At 36.4% G+C, this 23,470-nt stretch overlaps 2 protein-coding genes across 3 annotated transcripts; both read right to left on the reverse strand.

Annotated features, from left to right (window-relative positions):
- Positions 1-1,079: 1,079 nt before the first annotated feature.
- On the reverse strand, positions 1,080-8,323 carry LOC122060139 (tRNA (guanine(9)-N1)-methyltransferase). The gene is made up of 4 exons (XM_042623321.1): positions 7,967-8,323; positions 6,101-6,564; positions 2,293-2,652; positions 1,080-1,432 (listed from the first exon to the last, which is right to left on the reverse strand). Exons 2-4 carry the CDS (start codon positions 6,506-6,508, stop codon positions 1,220-1,222), a joined length of 981 nt encoding a protein of 326 aa, XP_042479255.1. The 5' UTR covers positions 6,509-6,564; positions 7,967-8,323; the 3' UTR covers positions 1,080-1,219.
- Positions 8,324-10,146: 1,823 nt separating this feature from the next.
- Positions 10,147-23,227, reverse strand: LOC122058778 (CBBY-like protein). Of its 2 annotated transcripts, none has more exons than XM_042621464.1 (11): positions 22,869-23,227; positions 20,492-20,541; positions 20,298-20,361; positions 19,876-19,924; positions 19,703-19,771; positions 18,845-18,906; positions 15,116-15,196; positions 13,176-13,330; positions 12,987-13,071; positions 10,938-11,130; positions 10,147-10,408 (listed from the first exon to the last, which is right to left on the reverse strand). In XM_042621464.1, the coding sequence occupies exons 1-10, from the start codon at positions 23,102-23,104 to the stop codon at positions 10,974-10,976; spliced, it is 1,008 nt and encodes a 335-aa protein (XP_042477398.1). In that variant the 5' UTR covers positions 23,105-23,227; the 3' UTR covers positions 10,147-10,408; positions 10,938-10,973. The 2 variants fall into 2 exon arrangements, with proteins under 2 accessions (XP_042477398.1, XP_042477397.1); XM_042621463.1 differs by having other exon boundaries at positions 10,938-11,081; positions 22,869-23,207.
- Between the last annotated feature and the right edge of the window lie 243 nt (positions 23,228-23,470).

A 23,470-nucleotide genomic window follows, 5' to 3' on the forward strand; every position in this document is an offset into this window, starting at 1 on the left:
TACTGTTATTTCATATTTAAGGATCCAATCCTTCCAAGCATCTCTACTGATAAAGACGTGTGTGAAGCTCACTGAATGTAGGTAACATTGTTCCCGCAGTCATGGATTGAATTAAGTCAAATCGTCACAGAGAGAATTCCAATGGACTTATAAATGTTCCCATTCGTGTGCATCGCATAGGAATTGAACCTACGAATTTGCCAATTATGAGTTGGGCGCTTCAACCATCAGCCATGGGTGGTTAACAGGATCATGTACACCTTGAATAACCAAATTGTCATATGTAAAATTGAGTACAATTTTGCAAAGAAATACTCCACTTCTCAATAAAGTAAGACGGAAACGTGCTCAATATCATTTGATTGAGTAGTCTATTTAGCTCCGTGCTCAATATCATTTGATTGAATAGGCTCCTTGTTATTTGAAGAAACCCTCCACTTCAATTGGTCTATTTTTCATGAAAAAAGAGACATGAGATAACAAATCCAATGTTTCGCCAAGATTTCAAATAACTGTCCCGAATTCAATTTTAACCAAATGGGGCACTTAGAATCGCACTGGTATTAATTAGTCTGAGGCCTTCATATAACTAGACGTGCATCTCAGCCATTGTTGGGAGGCTCCCATCAAGATTAAAGAGCCATAGTCCGGTGGAGCAAGATGACTTCAGCCATGATTTTGGTTCGTTAAGTTGAGGGGACCAGAATGACTTAAAGAGAGTATCACCAAATTAAGTATAGGAAGTGCTAAAAAATTAGTTGAGAGTTTCTAAATACTATTAAGATGTATTATCATACAATGGAACAACCTTCTCACAATTATGTGAAATTCTGAACTCATTTTTCAACCACTTTCCTTGCTTGTTTTGAACTGACATTTGACTTGGTAAGATTTGTGTCCAAATCCTCTATCTGATGGACCCACTCGCATCTATCAGTCTACCACATCATAAATACTTAAATAAATACAAAAATGTAACTAGGTGTCATGAGTCATGACAAAAGGACTTGTGCATAGGCCCCAATCCTTTCAACCATTGGTGGGACCCCAAACTTAACACTCACAAAAGGCAAAATCTGTGCATTGTGCAAGCAAAAAGCTCCCATAAAGATGAATTCCCGAAAACAACATTATCAAGATTATCTCTTTGTTTGGTTACTACTCTTCATACAGATCAAAATATCCCTCCTATCATTAGGGTTTGTTTTCAAACACTATATCAAGTTGATAAATTCCGGTCATCAGTGGAGGATTGCTCAGTACACTTCTTTTTTCTCTCACCAGAACCATCTTCCTCACTGTTACCTTCTTCAAGTTCTGCTTCAGCTTCATGTCTTTTTCTCTGGGGAATCACCTGAAAGAAGGAAGTCTTCCAATCTCTTGTTTCCACGAATTTGAGCAGTATCTCAACTACCTGGTTCACAGTCAGTACCTGCTTCACTCAAATTCATCAGTAGTAAATTATTAAAGGAAAAAATATCCAATAATATGAAAGAATATGGCCGCCATTATTTAGCCAACTATTTCAGTTTTTTCAAGGATGAAATTCTCAAAATTAATTGGCATGCAAGCTCATGTACATGTGATTTTACTTCTTGTTATCTAAACATTGATATCAGTCAACTACCCCTCATGTAATTTGGTTGTATGTACTTCAAAGCTTCACAATTGCCAATCTCTATGAGAATCAAAGCTGCAAAATTGCTAAATGGCTGCCATATCAGACACATTCAACACGAAAAGCTGACCTGATTTCAATGAATATAACCATCCTAACTACGGAAACTGTTTAGTGGATACAGAAAACATTGGATGGTCAAATAATATTGAAATCGTAGTAACCTCATTGAGTCAATTGTAAATAAGGTCAATGGACGGCACCACAGATCATCCCAATTACTTGAGTCTGATAAGATTGAACAGAACTTCATGAATTTAATATATCATTTTAAAAAGTTAATAATTGCACTTGGAATTAATCACCATAAAAGAATAAGTAGTCTCTGCATATGGTTTTAAGACTAATTTTGTTCCCTTTCAGATATTCTAGATAAGGGCCATTAGAGAGTAGATTGCAGAACAGAGATGGACAGTCTAGGATGGGCCTTAAAAGGGAGAATGCAGGACAGGATTGTGTAAAAGATGCCAAAGTATTGGGTTTAGGCTTGGTTGAGTGGAGTCTAAATTCCAAAATGAATACGGAACTTCAGCAAAAGAATTGTCCTAGCCAATAAAATTCCAAGCATTAGGAACATCAATTAAGAAAAAAAGAAAAATTATTAGGAACAGTACCTGGGAACTTGACATCTTCAAGTAATTTCCAATAGGCAACTTTGCAGTTTGGATCCCCTGGTCCTGTGCCTTTTTCTGGGTCAGTCCTTTCCATCTATTCCGATCCACCAAGCCACCAATAATGTATATTTTCTTTGGGTCAAGTTCATCGAGCACAGTTTCTGCATCTGCTGTGAGATAAACTAGATTATCCTTCTGATCTTGCAGAGCTTCAACATATGATCTGCTCTCCTTCTCAATTGTCCACTTGTCAAATCCTGGGAGCCTTTGCAATTGAGTCTCTATTTCTCCCCTGCATCCAGTTAACCAGAGATGACCTGGCAAAGGAGATTTCCCATTTACTGCATAACAATACATAATCTGCAAGTTCCATAAGACAATTAACAATGTATTTATGATGAGGTCACCTTAACTTTCATATTTTATTAACAAGATAAGTTAGCAAAAAGTAGAAACGGCAACACTGGTATGGGTCCTAAAAGAATCGCCACTAAGGTTATTCCAAAAGCAAGCCAAGAAAGTAAAATTTATTCATGGCATGTTAAGATGGGAAACCCTATTCTTTCCACTGTAGACAATCCCTCAACCAAATAGGATGAGATAATGAGTGAAGGAAAAAAAAAAAAAAACTAGAAAAGATGCATAGAAATGGTATATGTTGTGATTAATTTTTCACGATTTTGTTGAATTCTTTATGACTAGAAACACAAGGCAATAAGTCCAAATTTCATAAGAGAAAATGTTCAGAAAAGATAAGTGCATAGCATAAACGGAAATATTCCAACACCTGCAAAAGATTTTATTCAGGGTCTCCATCTTTTCAACATCTTCTAAGTGCATGCACCCACCTATGCTCCTTAATCTCAAACAGGGTCACACAAAATGTTGTACCAATTCCCAGACATATTGATGCACCAAATCTAATAAGAAAAGATTCTCACACCTGAAAGTTATGGCCCCAGACAGCGATGGAGCCAAATTTTTTTTTTCCTTCCCTAATGTAATTTCTTACACTGCTAGTGTGCCGTAGAGGAAAAGGAAGGCATATATTGCACAAGAGAGAAGGTGCACTTACGCAAGGATGCTGGGGGATTCGATCCCAGGTCAGGATTTTTTCCTAGGGTTAACAAAACTCTCCAACAATGAGCGAAACTAGGGAATACAAATCCTGACTACACACTTACTACCTACCCTACCGCCATAATTTAGTTTCTATTTAGATAATGTACTATTATCCTGTATGTAACATATTCTTGTTATGGAGAAACATCATATAGTCTTTTTTGGGGGGTGGAAACATCATATGGTCTTTATGGTACCCTAAGAATGACTTTGTAATATTTTTTTGTAGGATAGAATACAATTTGAACAATGTCAACATTATGCATTATACTGACTAAAACTATTTTTCCTAAGACTGTTATTATGCGAAGAGGTCAAACTTATTGCAAGACCCAGAATCATCTAAATGAGTAATCTTTGGTCCAGAAGGTCTCTCAAATGTAGCTCAGAAATCAACATGTGTTGAAATTGTGACAATTAATGTACCCTATATAGATAAGTGTGTACCACCTAAACGACAGCAATATGAGGGCAATAGTGTCTTCTTATTATGAAGAAAGTATTCAATAGTCCCTTGGTATCACATGCATGACGTTCGGCTACCAGATATCTTGTCCCCTCAAAGAAAAACCAAACTAGTGTTTCTATTTAAACCACATTGGAGGTTCTTATGTTTATTCACAGAAACCAATACCAGCAAATAAAACAAAACTATTCTCCAATGTTAGCTATGCATAAATATAATTGCTCCATAATCAAAATTAGCGCATACACACCACTTTTCTCGAACCAATCGGCAATGTGCAGATTCAATTCCCAGCATTGAACATAAGCAGAATATGCAAACACTAGAAAAGAAGAAAGAATCCTCAAGCTTCGACTAAGGGTTTTATCTTTTGCTCAATTTAGACAAATAACAAACCAGAAAATCCAGCAGGAGACTAATTATAAACAAGATCGCAGAACAGAGAATAGAACCATATAAGATTGGGAACTAACATAAAATAAAACTAGATCTAGTAGAAAATGGTAGAATTGATAGAACAGGTCAGGAATCCACCAAACCTGTGAAAAGAATCCACTCTTCCACAAAGGAATCCACCTCAGCCTTTACTTGGAATCTACCAAGCACACTACAGAATCCACAAAAGCAAAAATTCAGAAACTAATGAGCTGATATTATTTTTTTTTTTTTTTGGTTTACCCTATCCAACTGCCCAATGGCACTTTAACTGCAGCTACAATAGAGAGAGAGAAGAGGGGGGCGGGGAAGGGGTGCCTTATGGCACAAGATGAAGACAGGAGAGTCAAACCTTCTAGGAGCTTGCACTCTACTGGCAAGGTACATATCACGCAGTTGTCTTATTTTACATGTATTGATAATGTGAACTAACTGCAGTAGGATAGCATGTAAACTGATTGCATATATCCTTGTCCAAAAAAAAAAAAAAGGAACCTATTTTACTGACTCTATTGATAGAGATAAGATAGAAATAAGCTGGATTGCTAACATCAGGCCTATTCTTTGAAAAAAAAGGGGGTGTACCCAATGCATGAGGCTCCCACCATTGCAGGGTCTGGGGAGGGCCATAATGAACTCAGCCTTACCCCCATTTTGAGGAGAAGCTATTTCCTGACTCAAACCTGCAGACACAAGGTCGCAATGGAGAAGATAAAATAACAAGTGAAATAGAAAACAACTATTAATACCTTAACTTTAATAAAATTCCGGATTCCTACATCCTTCCCATATTTTAGGCCCATTAAAGTGCCCCATAAAAACTAAAATCTCTTGGACCAAAGTCCAAACACATATATAACTCAACCCAAGGCTAATTTTCACTAATATATACATATTTCTATGTATTATCTGCATCAAGGCTCCAACTACATGACATGAACAAAGAAACAATTCCCATCCAAATTCATCAGATCTCAACACATATTGTGAGAGGCTTGTACACTTTCTTGTTTATTCCCCAGTAAAACAATTTGAAATCCATAACAAGCCCCATATCCTCTAATAAAACTATTTGAAATCCATATATATATATATATATATTTCAATTTTAAATACATGTTGAGATAGTTAACTTACATGGGAACTCAAGAACGAGAACCCCATATCCTCCAAAATGGAAAAGGAACACTTCAAGATCTTGATTAGTTGGTTCAAATATACTAAGGATTCAAAGCATAGTTGTCATGGCATCTAGGCAACCTAAGGCGTTGGAGGGGGCCTGGAAGTAAGGCAACACCAACAAGGCAATCAAGGAGCTCACCTAGACGATCAAGGCATCCATCCAGGCAACCAAGGTTCCTGGACAGCAAGGCATCGCCTAGGTGACAACTATGATCCAAAGTGTCATTTCCAACAGAATTTTGACAATTATATGATTCCAAATAATCCTACAACCCCTATGGACACTATAATATAAGTGATAGTCCATAGGCATTGTACTGTAATTAAATCTGAAACCCTCAGATAACATATGTTGGGATAGCCAACTTACAAATAAATCAGGAACATTGAACCCATTAAGCATTAAATATTGTATGCATACCTTTTTCCATATGAACAAATTAGTATAAATTCCCAAGGCCTGAATACATGTACAACCCCAAGTAGGTTCACTGGTGTTTCATATTTATACCAAAAAAGGAAAAGGTCGGCTCCATCTTTTTCACCCTAGAAGGAACGAAGATAACTAAATCATAAATAACATCATCAGAAGCAAAATACTACCTGTTGAACAAGACTGTGAATCTCACTGGCTGTCATAAGATCGGAGAATTCAAGATCAATGATGATCTTCTGACCTTCTTCTTTGGCTCTAGTTAGTCTCTCAATTTTTTTCTCCCTCTCCTCCAATACTTTCTCCATTCTCTCCCTTCTAATCTCCCTTCGAGACTCTATCAGCTTTGCTTTCTCCTCTTCAGAGATGCTTGCTAATTTCTCCTCCCATTCACGACGCTTTTCTTCTGCTTTCCTTTGCTTCTGCTCTTTAATGGCAGCTTTCTTCTGTGACTTAATTGCTTCAAATCTCTGCTGCTTCAGAAGCTTCTTTTGAGCATTTTTTGACAGGACAGGAGGATGTGAGTCATCATTAGTTGAGTTGTCAAGGGTCTTTTGATCACTTTGGACTGGTTCCATCACTGATAGTGACTGAAAGAGTTTCAATAAATTTTGGTATAAACCTAAAGCTTCTTCTGCAACAGCAGAAAGTAAGCGTAAGGACTTAGCAATTTGCAGTAAGATATTTCACAAGTCAAAAACGATCTTTGCCACCTTGATTGGTAAGTATTTTCTTTTCCTGAAATGGGCTCAGGGGTTTTCATGTTTCACAGAAAGGGGGGGGGGTTAGGAGGGGAATATAATGTAAATAAGAACCAAATTAGAATTAACTTAGATTCCTTTCTTCAAACACTTAATTTCTTCCAATATCTTAAACCTTGACTCTTGATCTCAAAGACAAGATACCACTATAGATTGAGTAAATCATAAATCCAAATGTGAAAAATAGAGTGAATTAAAAATGTTCTGAGTGAATGTTATTTCTTGATTGTAAAGGTTTGTTATAGGAATCCTAAATAAGAAGATAATGTGTCCAAATAGGCCCAGCTGTTTCTCATTATACATCAAAGGAGGTATCTTTAGCTTTTCATCAAATGAGCCCAAATTGCACCTTTGATTCATCACTCCATTACTTTCACAAGTAACCAGTGTAGAACAGCAGATATTCATGGAAAAAATTATGAAAAAAAAACCTAAGACGTTTTCAATATTTAACACTTAATGGAATGATAATATTGAAATGGTGGTTTTGGGCGTTATAAAAACTTATGACAGTTTAAAGCCATACTGCATAACACTAAACATCGCATCCTATCACCCAGAGTGGCAATAATACTGTTTTAGCACTAATTGCAGGCAAAAAGGATGCAGGTCCAGTGGTGTAGATGGGGAGTGAAGCTCCTACACCTCTCTTTCTGGCATGTAGTGTGCCAAATGGACAAATATGAACTGTTGAAAGGTAAGATGACGCCATGCATTGGTCAGGTATCATATTTTGCACCTAGTTCAATTATCGGATCCACCATGTATTGCATATTCCCCTTTTACTTAGAACAGACACACACACACAAAATCATTGGCCCACATGTCACTTAGGTTTGGGATCCACCTGATTTATGACATCCTGCACCTGCTCGCGCCTTTAAGATTAATAATGTTTTCTTTCATATCTAACAAAAAAATAATAATAATAATAATAAAAAAAAAAAAAAAAAACCCCATAATACTGCTAATGGATGAGATGGTTATTTGGATGTTGTAGTCCCCAAAAAATTAGTACTTCCCCAGACTCATGATTAATGGAGTAAGAAAAGCAAATATTCTCTTTCTCTCTCAACGACATAAATCAGGAGATTGCAAGTGAACGAGAATACAAATAGCATTATAAGTAGCACTTACTCTCTCAATCAAATTAACTTAGAATTGATAGAATGTTACAACACAATAAAAGATACTTCAGCCTCGAGCATGGTAAATGCAGAAGAACCCACAAAATGGCATGAGGAATCAGAACAAAAAATAAAGAAAAAAACTTACTCGGAGCTTTGAATCTCTTATCGCCATTTATATCGATAATGGTACGGCCAGAAATGATCAACAGCTGACAGTAATGGGAGGTATTTGTTGGTAGAAAACAAGAGAAATAAGAAGGGTTAAGGATCGTCAGGGTGATCTCAAGCACAAAGAATCATTTACTTACAGAATACAGAGTAAAGAGAGGAGAGAAGAGAGAAGAGAGAAGAGAGAGGAGAGAGGAGAGAGGAGAGAGGAGAGAGGAGAGAAGAGGGACTGAAGAAGTGTTTGTGTGAATGCCTAAGAGGAAAGAATAGCTAATGATATAAAATTTTCAGTGCCAAAACTACCCTGAGACATGGGAATATGGGAAAAGCTTCTCTGTCGATTCCGAAACGAAACCAGACTGATTGAACAGATTGAAATCAGTTGGACCGAACCGAATTGACTAATGAAACGCATTATCGATTTGGTTTTAGTTTTGGATTTCATAAATCGTGAAAGAGCCATCTCTTACTTGTTAGGACCGAGTTTTCTTGAGGCCACGGTGAATTGGTTCACTATGTGACTTTTGCGTGGCCTTAGGGCCACTCGATGAGATTAGAACGGGCTTACAGGAGCCACGTCCCTTGGATCCATTTAGGTTCACATCATGGTGAAAGCAAACGTTCTCTTATTTTTTATGTATAAAAATTTGATATTAAACTATAAAAGCTGATAAAGGATTTCATTATTTTGTCTCTCTTATTTAATAAAATTTTAGGAGCTTCCTCTGCCCTAGATAATATTCAGGTTAAAAAAAAAAGGGAAAAACTGATAAAGAATAAACTAGTGTAGAGTTAAAACATATTTTATATCATGACAATGGAACTTTCTTCTCATAAACACTCTTTTTTTTAAGTCCCTGGCTGCAAAATTATTGTTAATTCCCTTATTTTTGCATGTTCATGATGATTGAGCCGACTGGACCAGTAGTTATTAGATATTTGTTTTTTTTAGTGAACACCTAATTGGTCTGGTCAATATCTGGCCAATATATGAGAGAGGAAAAAAAAAATTAACCAATTTGAACCAAATCGACCCCATTGGAAGATTAGTCGAATAGATTTTAGTTAATTGGAATAAACTAGTGTAGAGTTAAAACATAATTATAAGATAAAGTTTTCCTTCATTAGTGGCTAAATAATGGGACGATCCAAATGTGAGCCCATCACTCTACACTTCTCCACTTCTCTATTGTACGCGGTTGATGGGAAACACTCTTTTCTCTAAGCCTGTGGCATAAAAAAGTTTGGTCACTTCCCTTATTTGTGTCTGTTCATGATGAGTACTTACTTCTAGCCATAATCATGTAACATAGATATTTCATTATTTTTCAAAAAAAAAAAAATAGTAGACAAGATGCCAATCATATTTCCTTGTTTTGCTTTAAAAACTACATCAGTGATGATAAATTTATGATCATTTTGCTAGTTTTATTTTGATTCAACAATTCAGTGAAAGTCGCATGAAATCCATCGCAAGATTTTAAATGTTGGCGATTTGATTTTTACCAAATTTCTTTCATAGTAAATGAAAAATATAATTAAAGAACTCAATGATTAAAACAATTATTAAATATACTTTTAAAAACTTGTTATTGTTAAACAAATCTATAATCCAAACTTGAAACTGCAACCAATCTTTTTTGTTTTCAATCTAAAAGGACTAGCAAGCCAAATCCATTTTGAAGTAAGATAGCTGAAAAAGAGATACCAAAAAGACTGATATAGAAATTTTTTTTTTGTTAATTTCACCAATGATTGGGTCACTCAAAAGAGACACATTCTCTGTAGTATTTTTTTTATTTTTTTTAGAAAAAAAGGTACTCCATAATAGTGATCAACAACTTCAAAAGAATTATGAACGATGGTATACACGGAACTAGCCAGGAAGAATGAAGAACAACTTTTATTCGTTGTCGCTATCTTCATATTCCCCAACCCCCCACCCCCTAGTTCCCGACTTATTGGTTTCTCTACTGCTCATGAAATTAAACTTTAGTACTGCACTAGATACTGTGCTAGTTGAAATTAAATTTGTAATTAAGCGAGGAAAAAAAAAAAATAGAATAAAGACAAGTTTAGGAAAATTTTTAAAACGTTAAAAGAACATGGGAGATGTCTACAGCAAGAAAATGTACAAGAGTAAAGTAATGATTACAATGAATAGAGAAATCGAAAAACTCTACTCTGGAAGATAAAGTAAGATATAACATCTATCCACTTTGATTACTCACAATCATCATTGAGAAATTTGAAATACTGTTACATTTTATATGTCAAAATAAGTAACGGCTCAAAAAGAAATTTACGGCATAGAAGTCACAACCATTTCTTATTGCGAAGTTTGGAGATTGTAAGGTCCGCCCCTCCAAAACCATCCATTATGGCATTTGCTGAAGGGAACTCAGCTCTCGAAGTCAAGCTATAAGAAAAATATTTAAATTAAACTCCAATGTTATGACAGAAACAAACATGAATACTTCGAAAAGGACGAAATCTTTGAAAAAGCATACTAATTGATGACAAAAAAGTCTGAAAAGAACCACATGAAAAACATGCACAACGAGCAAAATACGTAGCTCATGTTTACAATGGTCTAAAAAATCTTAATTTCATTTTGAACATTCCAAGCTCAAGTTAATTCACTAGACACCAATGTTAAGAGTATCAGACAAACCATTCCTACATGGGGAAGTATGAGAATACACAAGAGAGTATTTGATTGAATTAGGTTCTCAAATTAAGCCTGTGGCTAGTCCAGACCATATCATCTCTATTCAATGTCAGAACTGCCATGTCATCCACCCATGTGGCTCAAAATGGTCGACCATTTAGGAAGCACTTCCAGAACAGGGCCATTTAAAGGCAAAATTTCCCAGTTTTTTATAATATAAAGTGGAAGTAAAAAATCAATATTAATATGATGAAAAGATTCAAGTACAAGGACCAACCTACTGCGAAGAACAACACATGGCATGCCTATTCGCTCAGCTCCCATCACCCCGGATTGACTTCCTGCAATGAGCACACAATTTTGCACAGGCAACCCTGCATTTTCCGCTGCTGCACGCAATGCCACCACAATATTTTGAATGCTGAATAAACCACAAAGTCTTAGATTTATCAGTTCCTGAAGCTCTCTGCCTAACAAAAAATGAAAATCAAACAACTTCCTAGTTAATAAAAATTAAAAGGTTTTGGTTGTTCCTATATCCAGCTTATTGACATTTTATGTCCAGGAAACATGTCATTCTCTTTGGTAATACACTCCATGCTCGTTAAAAGAAAACAATCATATATTATGCCAAAAGTTATGTATGAAAACTATATTACTGAAACAGTGGTATTACTGGTATGATGGTTTCACAATTCCCTCCACTACAAAATTTTCTCCTTTTTTTTTTTCTGTATAATGCCACCAAAACAGAGATCTTCCTTAAAAGAAATAAAGAATATACAAGTAGCATATTCGAAGAGATTAACAAAATATACAAAGGCAGTTATTTGTATGTTAGTAACTTAAAAGTCTCGGAAGACCCAAAATGTTCCACCGATTGCTTCCAAACTCTCCTATATTTATGCCCTCAATTTTTAGTTAAAAGCGGTACTAGGATAACACGGTGTGCTAATGAGTGTCATATTCTGACATGAGTAAGGTGTCAGATACTTCAAACAATAAAAGAATAGAATTTCTACTTTCTAGACTTAGTGGCTTTAGATAGAATTTATGGGTATGCGTCTAGAAACTGGTATGAGTACAGGCACACTGCTAAAATGTGCTAAAAAAGGGGGTAGTGGATCCTTTGCATTTGGTTGGTCAAAAAATATTTTCCACGTGTCATGATGAATGGGGGCCAGATTTTGTGAATAGATATACCCCAAGGTCCTCTGCCAACTAGTCAAGTTTCAGTCAAAATGCAATTAGCCTAGTGGCATGGCAGAGAGGGTTTTAAAAAAATCTAGAACTACCAAGAGGGTGTGCATACTGATGCACAGGAGCATATATGATGAAATTTGACTCTAAAAATAGACACATGGCTAATCCAGAAAATAGTCTATGTTTCTATCTTTATATCTATCCATGCTCCATCTATCTATCTACGTATGGGTGGACATGGATTTGATCATAGACGCAAGGGGAAACCAACAAGTTGACCAAGGTGTCCAAGGTGCCCATCTAGGTGATCTTTCAAGGTGCCTGGATGCCTAGGCAATCTTGACAACTATTCTGGGCAGAAAGATCCATGGATTGCTTGTGTAAAGGGGCGTTACCTTTGAAATCATTCTTTTTTTTTTTTTTTGGGTGGGGGGGGGGGAGGGAGTGGGTTTGGGGTGTTGGGGGGAGGGTTTAAGAGAGAAATAGAGAGGAAGAGGTTTTAGCCTTTAGATTTTTTTCTGTTTCTTTGTGACCAACAAATAAGCAGATAAGATTAGGAGAGGAATCATGAATGAGGGAGAAAAGGGACCCACAAGTTTGACTTTTTAAGTCCTTAAACTTTGTTTAAAGAGAGAGAAATGGGAACAGTTTTTCAAGAGGGAGATACAGTATATACAGGAAAAAATAAACATATATATATATATATTAGGAGGGGTGGGGGAGTAATATAACTCGAGTTAACTTGTAGCAGTTTCAAATGTATAGCCGCTCCTCCCCCACCCCTCCCCCCCCCCCCCCCAAAAAAAAAAAAAAGCTCAGCCCTGCATGGAACTGTACAGAAATTGGAGAAACATCGCTTCCTTCTTCACAACATACTGGGCACGTATATTTAGAGGTTCTAATGAAATGGACTTTTCTTATGGAACTCAAAACAGCATGAACTCAGTGCCCCAAAAGAGGACTAGTGATGCATTTCCTTCCACATCCATTAAAATACGTTTTTATGCTTTTCTCAATCATCTAAGACATAGGTAAGCTTGGAGACAAGAAGAATCAAATATATATATATATATATATTATTTAAGAAAAAATCCTTTCAAACTCAACGGAAAAATGAACAGACCTTTCAGTTGAGCTGGTGTCAATCTCCACTTTCAGTTTCAGCACTGACGCAACCTCCTCAGCAATCCTTTGCTTCTCAGCAGAAGCTGCTCCAGAATAACAGGTACAAACCTTTAATACAAAATCCTGCTGTACAGGAAAGTTTCCCCACTTGAACAAAATGCAAGAGAAACATGGTTCAAGAACTTACCTGCTTTTATTGCTTCCTTTGCTAGTTGCTCATCCAAACCAGCAGTAACACCTTCACCAAATACAAGTTGACCATAAAGACTTTGTTCCACTTCTTCCTTTCCAACAGTCCTTATCTTTGAAACTCTTTCATTACCAAGTTTTTCAATTATGGACCTAACGGTATTCAACAAAATAAGAGGATTAGGATTTAGCTTTTTCTTTGCTATATCTGAAAATCTATATTAAGACATAATAAGAGTCAAAGATGCCATGGGCAATAACCACTGGAAGAAGCCCTAATGAGTAACGGCCCCAGTGATTGAAGGAGGAAGTCAAATGATGGCTCTGATACATAGTTAAGGTGCCAACTAGGTCACCCAGGCAACAAGCCACTCCAAGGCAACTAGTCACCTTATGTTCCAAGGCAACCAGTGATGGGTTTCAAGAAGCCTAAGGGATGACTATGTTCAGAAACTCAGTTGAAAGCCAGAATCGCCGTGAAGGGAAAATGACCAGATTCAAGAGAAATTAAATAAATGGTGACCAGCAAATCAGATTGAAGGGAAACCTTGGTCTAAGGTCCGATTTATGGAGGAGAACAACTCCTCAAAAGATGAATCAGATCTGATGGTTTGATCTATATTTATAAAGATACCTTATTAGGGATAGGATTCTTTAAAATAAAACAGATTTGATAATTGACTACTGATAGCAGATCTAGATGGGCTCAAACCATGAAGAAATGCATCAAAACACCAACAGATTTCAGCAATATTATAAGGATACTAATATGAAAAAGAAATAAAATCTGATCTTGAAAAAGAGGAGAACTAGGAATCCAACTTGAAGTAGAACTCATAAGAAAACAGCAGCAAGATCAAATTTTGAAACTGTGGATGTGTTTATAATACTATTCGATTACAAAATATGAAATCAGATTGGAATTTCAGATGGAAACAATGGAGAAACTGAAATTCCAACAAGTAGGGTGCAAGAACAGAAACCAGAAAACTGAAACAAGGAATGCACATATACTTGATTTTTTTTTTTTTTTAATAGTTTTGATAGAATAAAGAAGAAGATAAAAGAAAAAAAATATATGAATTAGGAATCCCATCTGATCCTCAAAGCTGGCATCCCACCGAACCCTAACTCCTCCAACCAATAGCTTACTTGGAGATAGTCTACTACAACTAAAACTCAGCCTAAAATAAAGGAATAACAGATTAAAATAAGGCTGAACTCATAGACTCCTAATATAGCCCAACTAAAACACTTAAATAACAAATAAAATAAAGAATAGAACTCTAATTAGAATAACTAATAAAGTAAATCCTGAATTCCTACCTCCTACCCATATTTTAGGCCCATTACAGTAATCTGTTATAATGTAACGTGTAAACTCATCGGAATAATGGCCCAACATATGTGTAAGCTAGCCCAAGGCTTATTTCCACCGAACTAAGCCAAAATCTGTGATTTATGTGCATCACCCAGCCTCAGAACCTGATGATCTTTCTCACTAAAAGTTACAAATTTCAATCATTTCTCCCCTTATATATTTCTACAATCTCACTTTTATCCCCCTTATGCTATATATATTTTAACCTTTACAACCTTACATTAAACATATATTTAAATTTATAAGATGAAAAATACTTGGAAATATGGCTTGGGATATAAATAAGGCGCAAGCCTTGGGCTTTTTAGCCTCGCCAAGGCATCACCGAGGTGTCAAGGCAGTTGACCACCGCCATGGCTTGCCTTGGCGCCAGGACAACCATGGACGGATTATGGATGTAACATTCTTCCCCCTCTCCCCACTTTCTGTTTCCAGACCGTAAATGTAAGAAATAGATTGCCTTGTAGATAAAAGCAATCTGCATATGTTTCAATTTGAACTATCAAAACCTACACAATAAAGTTTCTGAACTTTGAGTTGCAGTATGGAAGAAAAACCTGGACATTTTATCGCAACTTTTGTCGTAAGCCGTTACAATGACCACAGGTATACCATTGTGAAGTGCGTCGTCAATAAAGCTACAAATGAAAATTTTCAATTAGCTAAGCAGTGGATGGATATAAATAACAACACTGAAATACGAAGAAAAAAAAATTGAAATTAGATGAACATCTTCTCCCATCATTCAAAAATATCTGTCAGTAGATCAATTGATTATTACACACACTATCTTCAAAATATGAATCCACTATATTGAATCACACAATATCCATCAAACAATGTAAAAAATGTTTCACCATTGATTAAAGTTTTCAACAAGGTAATGAAGAACGAAAAAGAAAATGTCAAATAAATGGGGAATCACTACGCTACCTCTATAAGGAACAAATATAGAAATTTGTACCAACGGTGCTTTCAACATAAGCCATGGTATAAAGCTATGTGAGAGGGTAGCAAAGCACACGCTAAGAAACAAGAGTACTAGTAAAGTAATATGGTTCATGCCAAAGTGGACTAGTATTGACGCCATCATCTTACTGCACAATTGATATATAAGTAAAGAGAAAGGTCCCAAAGATCTTCGTTGAACAGGGGCACACATGTAGCTTTTCTATGTTGTGCAGAAGAATTCCTTTCTTTCTTTGAGCTTAAAGGCATTGCAATTCCTCCAGGTACATTTTATCCCATTAACTTGGTAAGGGGCGATCCTCAAGTGGGGCTTTATCCAAGTGAGCAGAGTGATCAGCAGTGTAGATTCAGAAGTGTAGAGGCAATACCTGAAAAGATTTGTTCATGAAAACATTCCCTTTTCTGGGGTATTCCTCTCTAGTGATCAGCACATTGGGAATTGCAGTAATGTATCTGGGAAAGGCCATAAGGAAGAGAAACTACCGGATAATTGAACAAACAAACAAACAAATATATTTTTTGGCAGTATACCAACACAGGTGATGAAGAAACAAAAACTCCAATAACCGACCAAGTCACACACAAACAACAAATGAACGCGACCTAGACAGCACTCTTCCCAAACACAAATCTCCGACTAAGTCACTCTCAGCAACAAAATAGAGAACCACCCTTCCTGATAGTGACAGTGTGACATCCACCAAACCACTTGCATCATGTAGATATCTGCCAGCATAAAACAACTAGACCTTTTTTTTTTTGGATGAATGAAAAACAACTAGACATTATGCCTTCATCACCAACATTTTAGTATATATATATATTCTCACATGGGGGTCAACACATACTTGTCATTCTAGCCTTTTTAATAATAGGTTGGGGGATTGTCCACGTGAGTGAGACAGCTCCTTACCCTTATAACGTTTTTAGTAAAACAAAGGTGGCTTTCTTTTCTTTTTTTTCCCACCCACAGATCTGGTTTCTTATATGGTAACAGAACAGATCCGATCTATGATTAGATATGGTGCTTTTTTTTTTTTCTTACAACTAAACTCAACTAAGCCATACCCAACTAAATGGGGTTGCCGATATGGATCCTGCTTCGCCATTCAACTCTATTGAAAATTGTGTGTAGTCAACTCAATGCCATTCATATCTCTTCTCACTACTTCTTTCCAAGTAATTGTAGGACCATCCCTTGTTTTTACAACTCCTCTAATGTGCATAATACCACTCCTCCTTACCAATGCACTTAAATTCCTCCACTTGAAATGCCCATACCACATCAAGCACCTTTGCTCCACCTTATCTTTTAGTGGAGCCACTCCTAAATCATCTCAAATTTTTATCCTTTTTCCCACTCATCCATCTCAGCTACACTTATTTTGCTTATGTGTGATCTCTGACACCCAACATTCAACTTCATACAACATTGCTGGTCTTATAGCTTTCCATTATTCTTTTAGTTTTCTTAGAATACCATCACATAACATTAGAAAAGCACCTCCCCACTTCACCCAGCCTGCTCTAACGCTTCACTATTTGCCACTTGGTAGTACATGGGTTAGTCCATGTGAGAGACGACCAGTGTTTTTTTGGGGTTCACATGTGGAAAACTAAGAGAAAATTAAAAGCACTTTTGGATTTTAAATTTTCACCGCAAGAAAGAAATCTTGCTGTTTCCAGCCATTAACGTACCTCCTGTTCTTTTCAAGACCAGATCCCATGTAGTAGTAGCTCTAGATTCTAGAACTTAGGGGTCATTCCTTAGAGCAATGGAACAGGTATGACTGCCAAGGAAAATTCCCGGGTAGTCTGGGCAATGGCCCTTTTCTAGATTATAGAACTTGCTCCCACAGCAGGCCAATTCCTCTAGAAAAGCCCCAGTCCACCTATGCGATCCCATCAAGGATGCCTTCTCTCTCCTGATAAGAAGAGAACAAAAGTGTTCTATAAAAGTAAAATAAAAAATATACATACAGTTACAACAGTATATACAACTCAACCCACTTTTTGGCAGCAGTTTGAGCTAGAGTTTGACAGCTAATAGGATCTCTCCTGAAAATCTATAATTTGTCTTCTCTGTCTTTTCAAAATTTTATGTTACATTACTAAAACTCCATCACTAGCTCTCCTAAAAAGGCTAAAATTTTCATTCCTTTCCAGAGTTTCCAGAATTGCCTGTCCCTTAATTTCTAAATTAGAATTAAGTTTAGTGGTCTGCATAAGAACGACAAGGAGAGAGGTTCTTCTTTCCAAATGCCTCTAAAGCTCAGAATGGCTTTCCCCTTCTGTCCAAACCGCATAACTAAACAACATCGAAGAAATCTCACCTAACATTGATCGATCTTTGCAATCAAAACAGAACCTTCCCTTCTTATGATATGATCCATCCTTTCACAAGCAATATGTACAACATCAACAAAGGGATGAGACTGATGGTGCAGTAATCTTTGATGCTCTCTGCAGACCCCCCCCTAAGAAGATGAAGGTATGATTCAAGTTTCTATCTCATCTAGGTACTTCAAAGAATTCCTCAAAACCCAGAAGATTTCATTTCACCAATGTTCCAACATCTCTTATAAATGTTAAGACTTGAGCCATCCGAGACCAGAGATATGTCACCTTTCATGGATAATACAGTGCCACAGATTTTGACCACCTCAAAAAGCCTCTATAAGAAAATGTCCTGAACTGAGATTACACTACTAGGCCCCAATGATGCAGTAAGGTCTGTTCCTTCCAACTCAAATGAAAAGGTCCTCATAATAACAAAAGGCAGCCTTTTCCAAATCACCTATGAAAGAACCATGTCAATCATTAGAGAAGCAACAGCAATTTTCCCAGACATAAACAACAAAACAGGAAGTTCAGAGAAGAGTTAAACTCAAGCTATGACATAAGTAGCCACCACAAAACGATAGAAGTAGTGCACTAGAGGAAAGATGTTTACACAGTCACCAGTAATATTTTTGACATTATGAAACATAGAGATTAATTCTTTGGACTAAGTGTTAATGTTATAGAGGTAACCAAATATTCAGCAAATTGCACAACAGACCTAACCCATAGAAAATGGAGGGAAGTTCTCTATATTAATCATGATTATGTCAATGGACACATAAGCATAAATACAAAAAGTAAGATATGAAAGTATTCTATTTTATCTGTTTATACACAATATAATTTACAAAAGGGTATTTCCAGCAAAGATTGCTTCCATAAGCTTTACAGAGGGAGGGAGGGAGGGAGGGAGGGAGAAACTCATAGCCTAGAAAACTAGATACCTTAAGAAAATGATAATATAAAAAACTCACTTTTCAATTCCAGGTCTTAGAGGCAAACTTTTCGCCATCACAAACTCTTCCAATGCATTCTTCTGCCACCAAACTAACCAGTAAATAATTGGCACTATTAAATCTATTTACATAAACATAAACACAAGAAAGCACCACACACACACACACACACATGAAGAAGGGAAAATCAAATACACAACTGTAAAATATAGAGCTAACCTATGAATCTCCTCAAAGATCGCAAAAGAAATGCTGATTTCTACTTTATCCAATTAAGCAGAACTACAAGATAGTATTTATTGGGAGAAGCCAGGAAATCTCAGTTTAATGGTTGAACTATGTAGTAATGAAGTTTGTGAAATCCATTTTCAAGGACTGGACCAATTTTCTTATCTGCAGGCACCCATCCAGTCCACCACCACACACTTGCTCCAAATAACTTAAAAAAAAATAAAAATAAAAATAAAAATAAAGGGGAAAAGGAGTTCATTATCTCTTTAAAATGAACTTTCTACCAAATAAAACCAGAACCATTTGAAACAAGCAAATAAGGTACATAGTAACGCATTCAATATGAACTGAACTCAAATCTCCATCAAATAGGGAAAATCATGTAGCAAACTCATTTGAAATCCATCCTTCAAGTTTCTGAGTCCCAATGAGTAGAATCACTTTGATCAATGCAGCATAGTTCAAGCTGTTCAATTTACTCTATGGCATAAATCTACACTAGGAAGAATAAACCTACTCTTGGAGGTTCTTTCTGAGAGTGCAACTGTGCAAGTCTTTGTACACAACATATAAATAAACTACTGTTTTCCAGCAGAACAATTTTCTTAACTGTTTCCCTATTATTAGTAAGCAACAAAGAAGCACCTTTTCCCTCAGAACACTTTTCATAAATGTTTCCTTCTCATTGGTGGGCAATGAAGTAGGCCAACCAATCTGCAAAAAGAATTATAGGAAAAACAACATATTAAAGAAATCATTCAGGGTGGGTTAAAAGACATACGATTTTTTTCTGGACAGAGATAGAGAAGACTATTTACCCTGTTAAAATATAAGACCAACATCATTTTCTCATCACCACCAGCTTTCCTGCAAATCAATTATGAGCTGGTTAAAAGGCTCTCAAAATAGAAGGGCAAAGCAGGGCCTAAAATTCAAAGACATAAAAATTGAACCATTAATGTGACTCCCAACTCATTATAAAACTAACAAGGATGACTCTGACATCATGAATATCAAATCCGAGAAAATCACATAACTGAGAAGCTACAGATATGACTTTGTTGCTGTACATAGTTACAAAAAATTGTCACGCAAGGGTGGCAAAAATATTTCATGATTATATCATCATACTCAGACAGTAAATAAGTTTGAGAAATTAAGGACTTGTAGTATGGCAGAACCTCCAGCAGACATAAGCAACAAAAAGACTTACAAGACCATGAAGCTTGAGTGAGTTCACCTTGAGAGGTCTACGTAAATTGGTTCCGTCCAATTTGCACAGTCAAGCCCATGTTTTTGAAATGCTAAAAAACAAGAGCAGCAAAGGAACATTAGCAGATCATTGATAAGCACCAATAGACATTTTTTACATGAAATAACAAGAATATTATCCTCCTTATTAAAAATGATCAATTAACGCCATTAATGTCGCACCTACATTGAAGGCTTGGCGATTTCCTAAGCGATATACATCCATAAGGACCCTGAGAGAAGGAAATGTGTAAGAGAAAATGACATGATGATCTAACAGCCATTAGCTTTTTGAAATCAAATATAAGTTACACAAAAGGATAATTTGGCATCAAGTCTCTCTGTCATCTATGACAAAGATTATGTAGGGCAGGAGTCAAATGACATAAGGCAACCCAGGAAAAAGCTATCAAAACATCTGTTTTCATTAGCCATATATACCGAACAAGGAGCGCTAAGTCAGGATGTCTGCAAGCCTGACCTCCATCCTAACCTATCAAACCACATATTCTGTACAAACATAGTTTTTAAAGTCCTTTCTTTTCTAAGGTTAAAATAAAAATACAACAACCCGAGCTATAGAACTGGTTCAACCACTCAATTCCTTCAGTTTGTAACAGAACAGGCCATTCTGACTGATTCTCAGAATCTCCAGATTCAAGTTGAGACAAACTGGCAACAAAGCTGATCTGTCCAAGCCTTGTCCAAGTGGACTGTTTTAGCACCATGTTGCAATATGAAGGGGGCATGATTCAACTGGTCGTCATGAAAAATCTTTGGTTAATAAAGACTTGAGTGACATTAACATCCTACCTTTCTTTTTGGTGATCAGCAACAATGGAATTGTACTTCAATTATATATGATGTAATGAAAAGTACAAGATAGGGTAAGAGAATTCCCCATCCAAAAGAAGCAAAAGGAACTCTACGACCTACATGTATTTTACTTTTGGGGAAAGGGTCTCTGAACCTACAACGTAGGCTACCCCCAGACACATGCAGTATTTTATTTATCTCTCTCTCTCTTTCAAATAAAATAATTAAATAATTTAAATGTCTCTGAGCGTAGAGTACGCTGTAGGCTCAGAGACACTTTTCCCTTTACTTTTATTTAATCAAACAAGATGGATTCCCAACCTATCTCTCAATTTTGTCAAATAACTATCATTTAACTCTTTATATCATAAAAAGCAAGGATATCCTATGAGCAATAAACATATTTTTTGTTTCTCTTTTGTACATTCTTTGCCTTGTATAGTGTATATGTACATCCTTTGTCAACTTTTGGCTCACCTTGGAAAAGATGCAGAGGGAAAAGGACAAAAAATATTTCTACATCTTCTCAAGATTCATCATGAACATCTAGTCCCAGTGGAAACTCCAAACTGCCAAAGAGAGTGTGGGTGAGCTCATAAAATGCAGAGTGGTCCAACCTAGTGTGTTTTTTTCGGTAAAATCTATTCACCGAATGATGCTCTTATGCATTTGGTGGGATTCTTACACTGCCTTCGCTTGAAAAACCACCTTCTTTTGCTTCTGAGTAAAAAAGGAAATAGGATGCAACATAATTTCTAACTTTTTATCCTCAGAACCTCAATTTTATCTTTCTCCAAGTAATTTGCATAGACATTGTTGGATTGTCAGGACACTTCAGCAGTGTACCTTTAGTCATGAAGTGTCCTGATTCTCCTGAACGTTGCAAATTATTTGAAATTTTGTCAAAGCTTAAAAGACAGAAAATGAAATACCAGATCACCATATAATATTTCTAATAACATTCTGATTAGCAATTCCAGTGATTGAGGAACGCCTATGAGATACATATTTTACAAGAATGTAAATGCCCAGTCATGGGAGACTAGTGTTGCACCTTATATTTTGCACATTCTAGAGTCCAGTCTCTCCAGACTCCAGACTAGGTCAATCAAATATAGTTCTGCTTCAATTGAGCTTATTCATTTCTTTAAAGGGTAGGTAATCTGCACTTGAACCAACGTTTTCAGGCTTGTCAACAAATTACACATGTTCAGTTAACAACCAATTGCTATAGTCTTCTGGTTCAACTCACCAGCCAATTGTATTCAAGAACACATTAGAGTTTTTTTTTTCTTTTTTTTTTTTGGTAGAACACATTAGAGTTATAGCTATGGATTAGGTAATCTAGAACTTGGAATTGAAAGAACATTCTAATTTTCAGGGCTACCTCATCCAAGCGTGTAATATGTCTCTACTTTAAAGTTATAGAATTCATGTGGATTGTTAAATTGCTAGATATAATAAGTAGCCAAGAACTGAATGTATTATCCAAGATTTTAACTACAGATTCTGCAATCAGGATTGATTGATTGATTTTTTGTAATTTAGGCAACTAGCCGTGAGTGTTCAAGAACAAGATAAGCTCGACACCAAAATGAAAATTAAAAAAGGAATAAGCAAATTCCATCTCCTCTGCAACAGATTGATTCTTGGAATGGTAAAGACTGATAACAATAACAGTAGAGATGGAAAAAGACTAGCAAAACCATAAATCAAAATGGATATCCCAAAAAATAAAGCTCACCCTTCAACTTCAAGAATAACAGCGAGTGGTTGAGATGGATTCTCATCAATAGGATTAGACGATGAGTTCGAAGCAAGAACTCGATTGAAGTGCAAGTTTTTGCCACAAAATCTGAAATTCCTCTCCGAAGTAGAAGCAAATGACGGGATGGAATGAAGAAAGGTTCTATTTAGTTTAGGAATTTGAATTCTTGATAAGCTAAGAGTGTAAAGAATCGAGCAAGAAGCTGAATCCATGGTTACAGATCGTTTGAATGACAAAGAAGCAATAGAAGCTCTCGTAATAGCAGTTACAGGTTCTCTCTGTGTTAATTGATGATTTGATCAAATCTAGGGACTCCTAATCTTATTTAAGGATGAAAAATGTATTCGGGTTTGACACCAGTGGACCCCATAGTCTTTCATAGGCATATCAGCATATGGCAAGACCCCAAATGGAAAACAAAAAGAGCTCTGTCCAAGAGCAGGGCACCTGCACGGCTGCACCTAGACATAAGGTTGGACAAAATGGAATTCGCCACTGTTGAAGTTCATGCGCGTGCTCTCATAGTGGTAACACTGGTATCGGGTCCAGGTCTGGTCCGGATCCGGATCCGGATCCTA

The sequence above is a fragment of the Macadamia integrifolia genome, chromosome 13, assembly GCF_013358625.1.
Source record: "Macadamia integrifolia cultivar HAES 741 chromosome 13, SCU_Mint_v3, whole genome shotgun sequence".
NCBI lineage: Eukaryota > Viridiplantae > Streptophyta > Magnoliopsida > Proteales > Proteaceae > Macadamia > Macadamia integrifolia.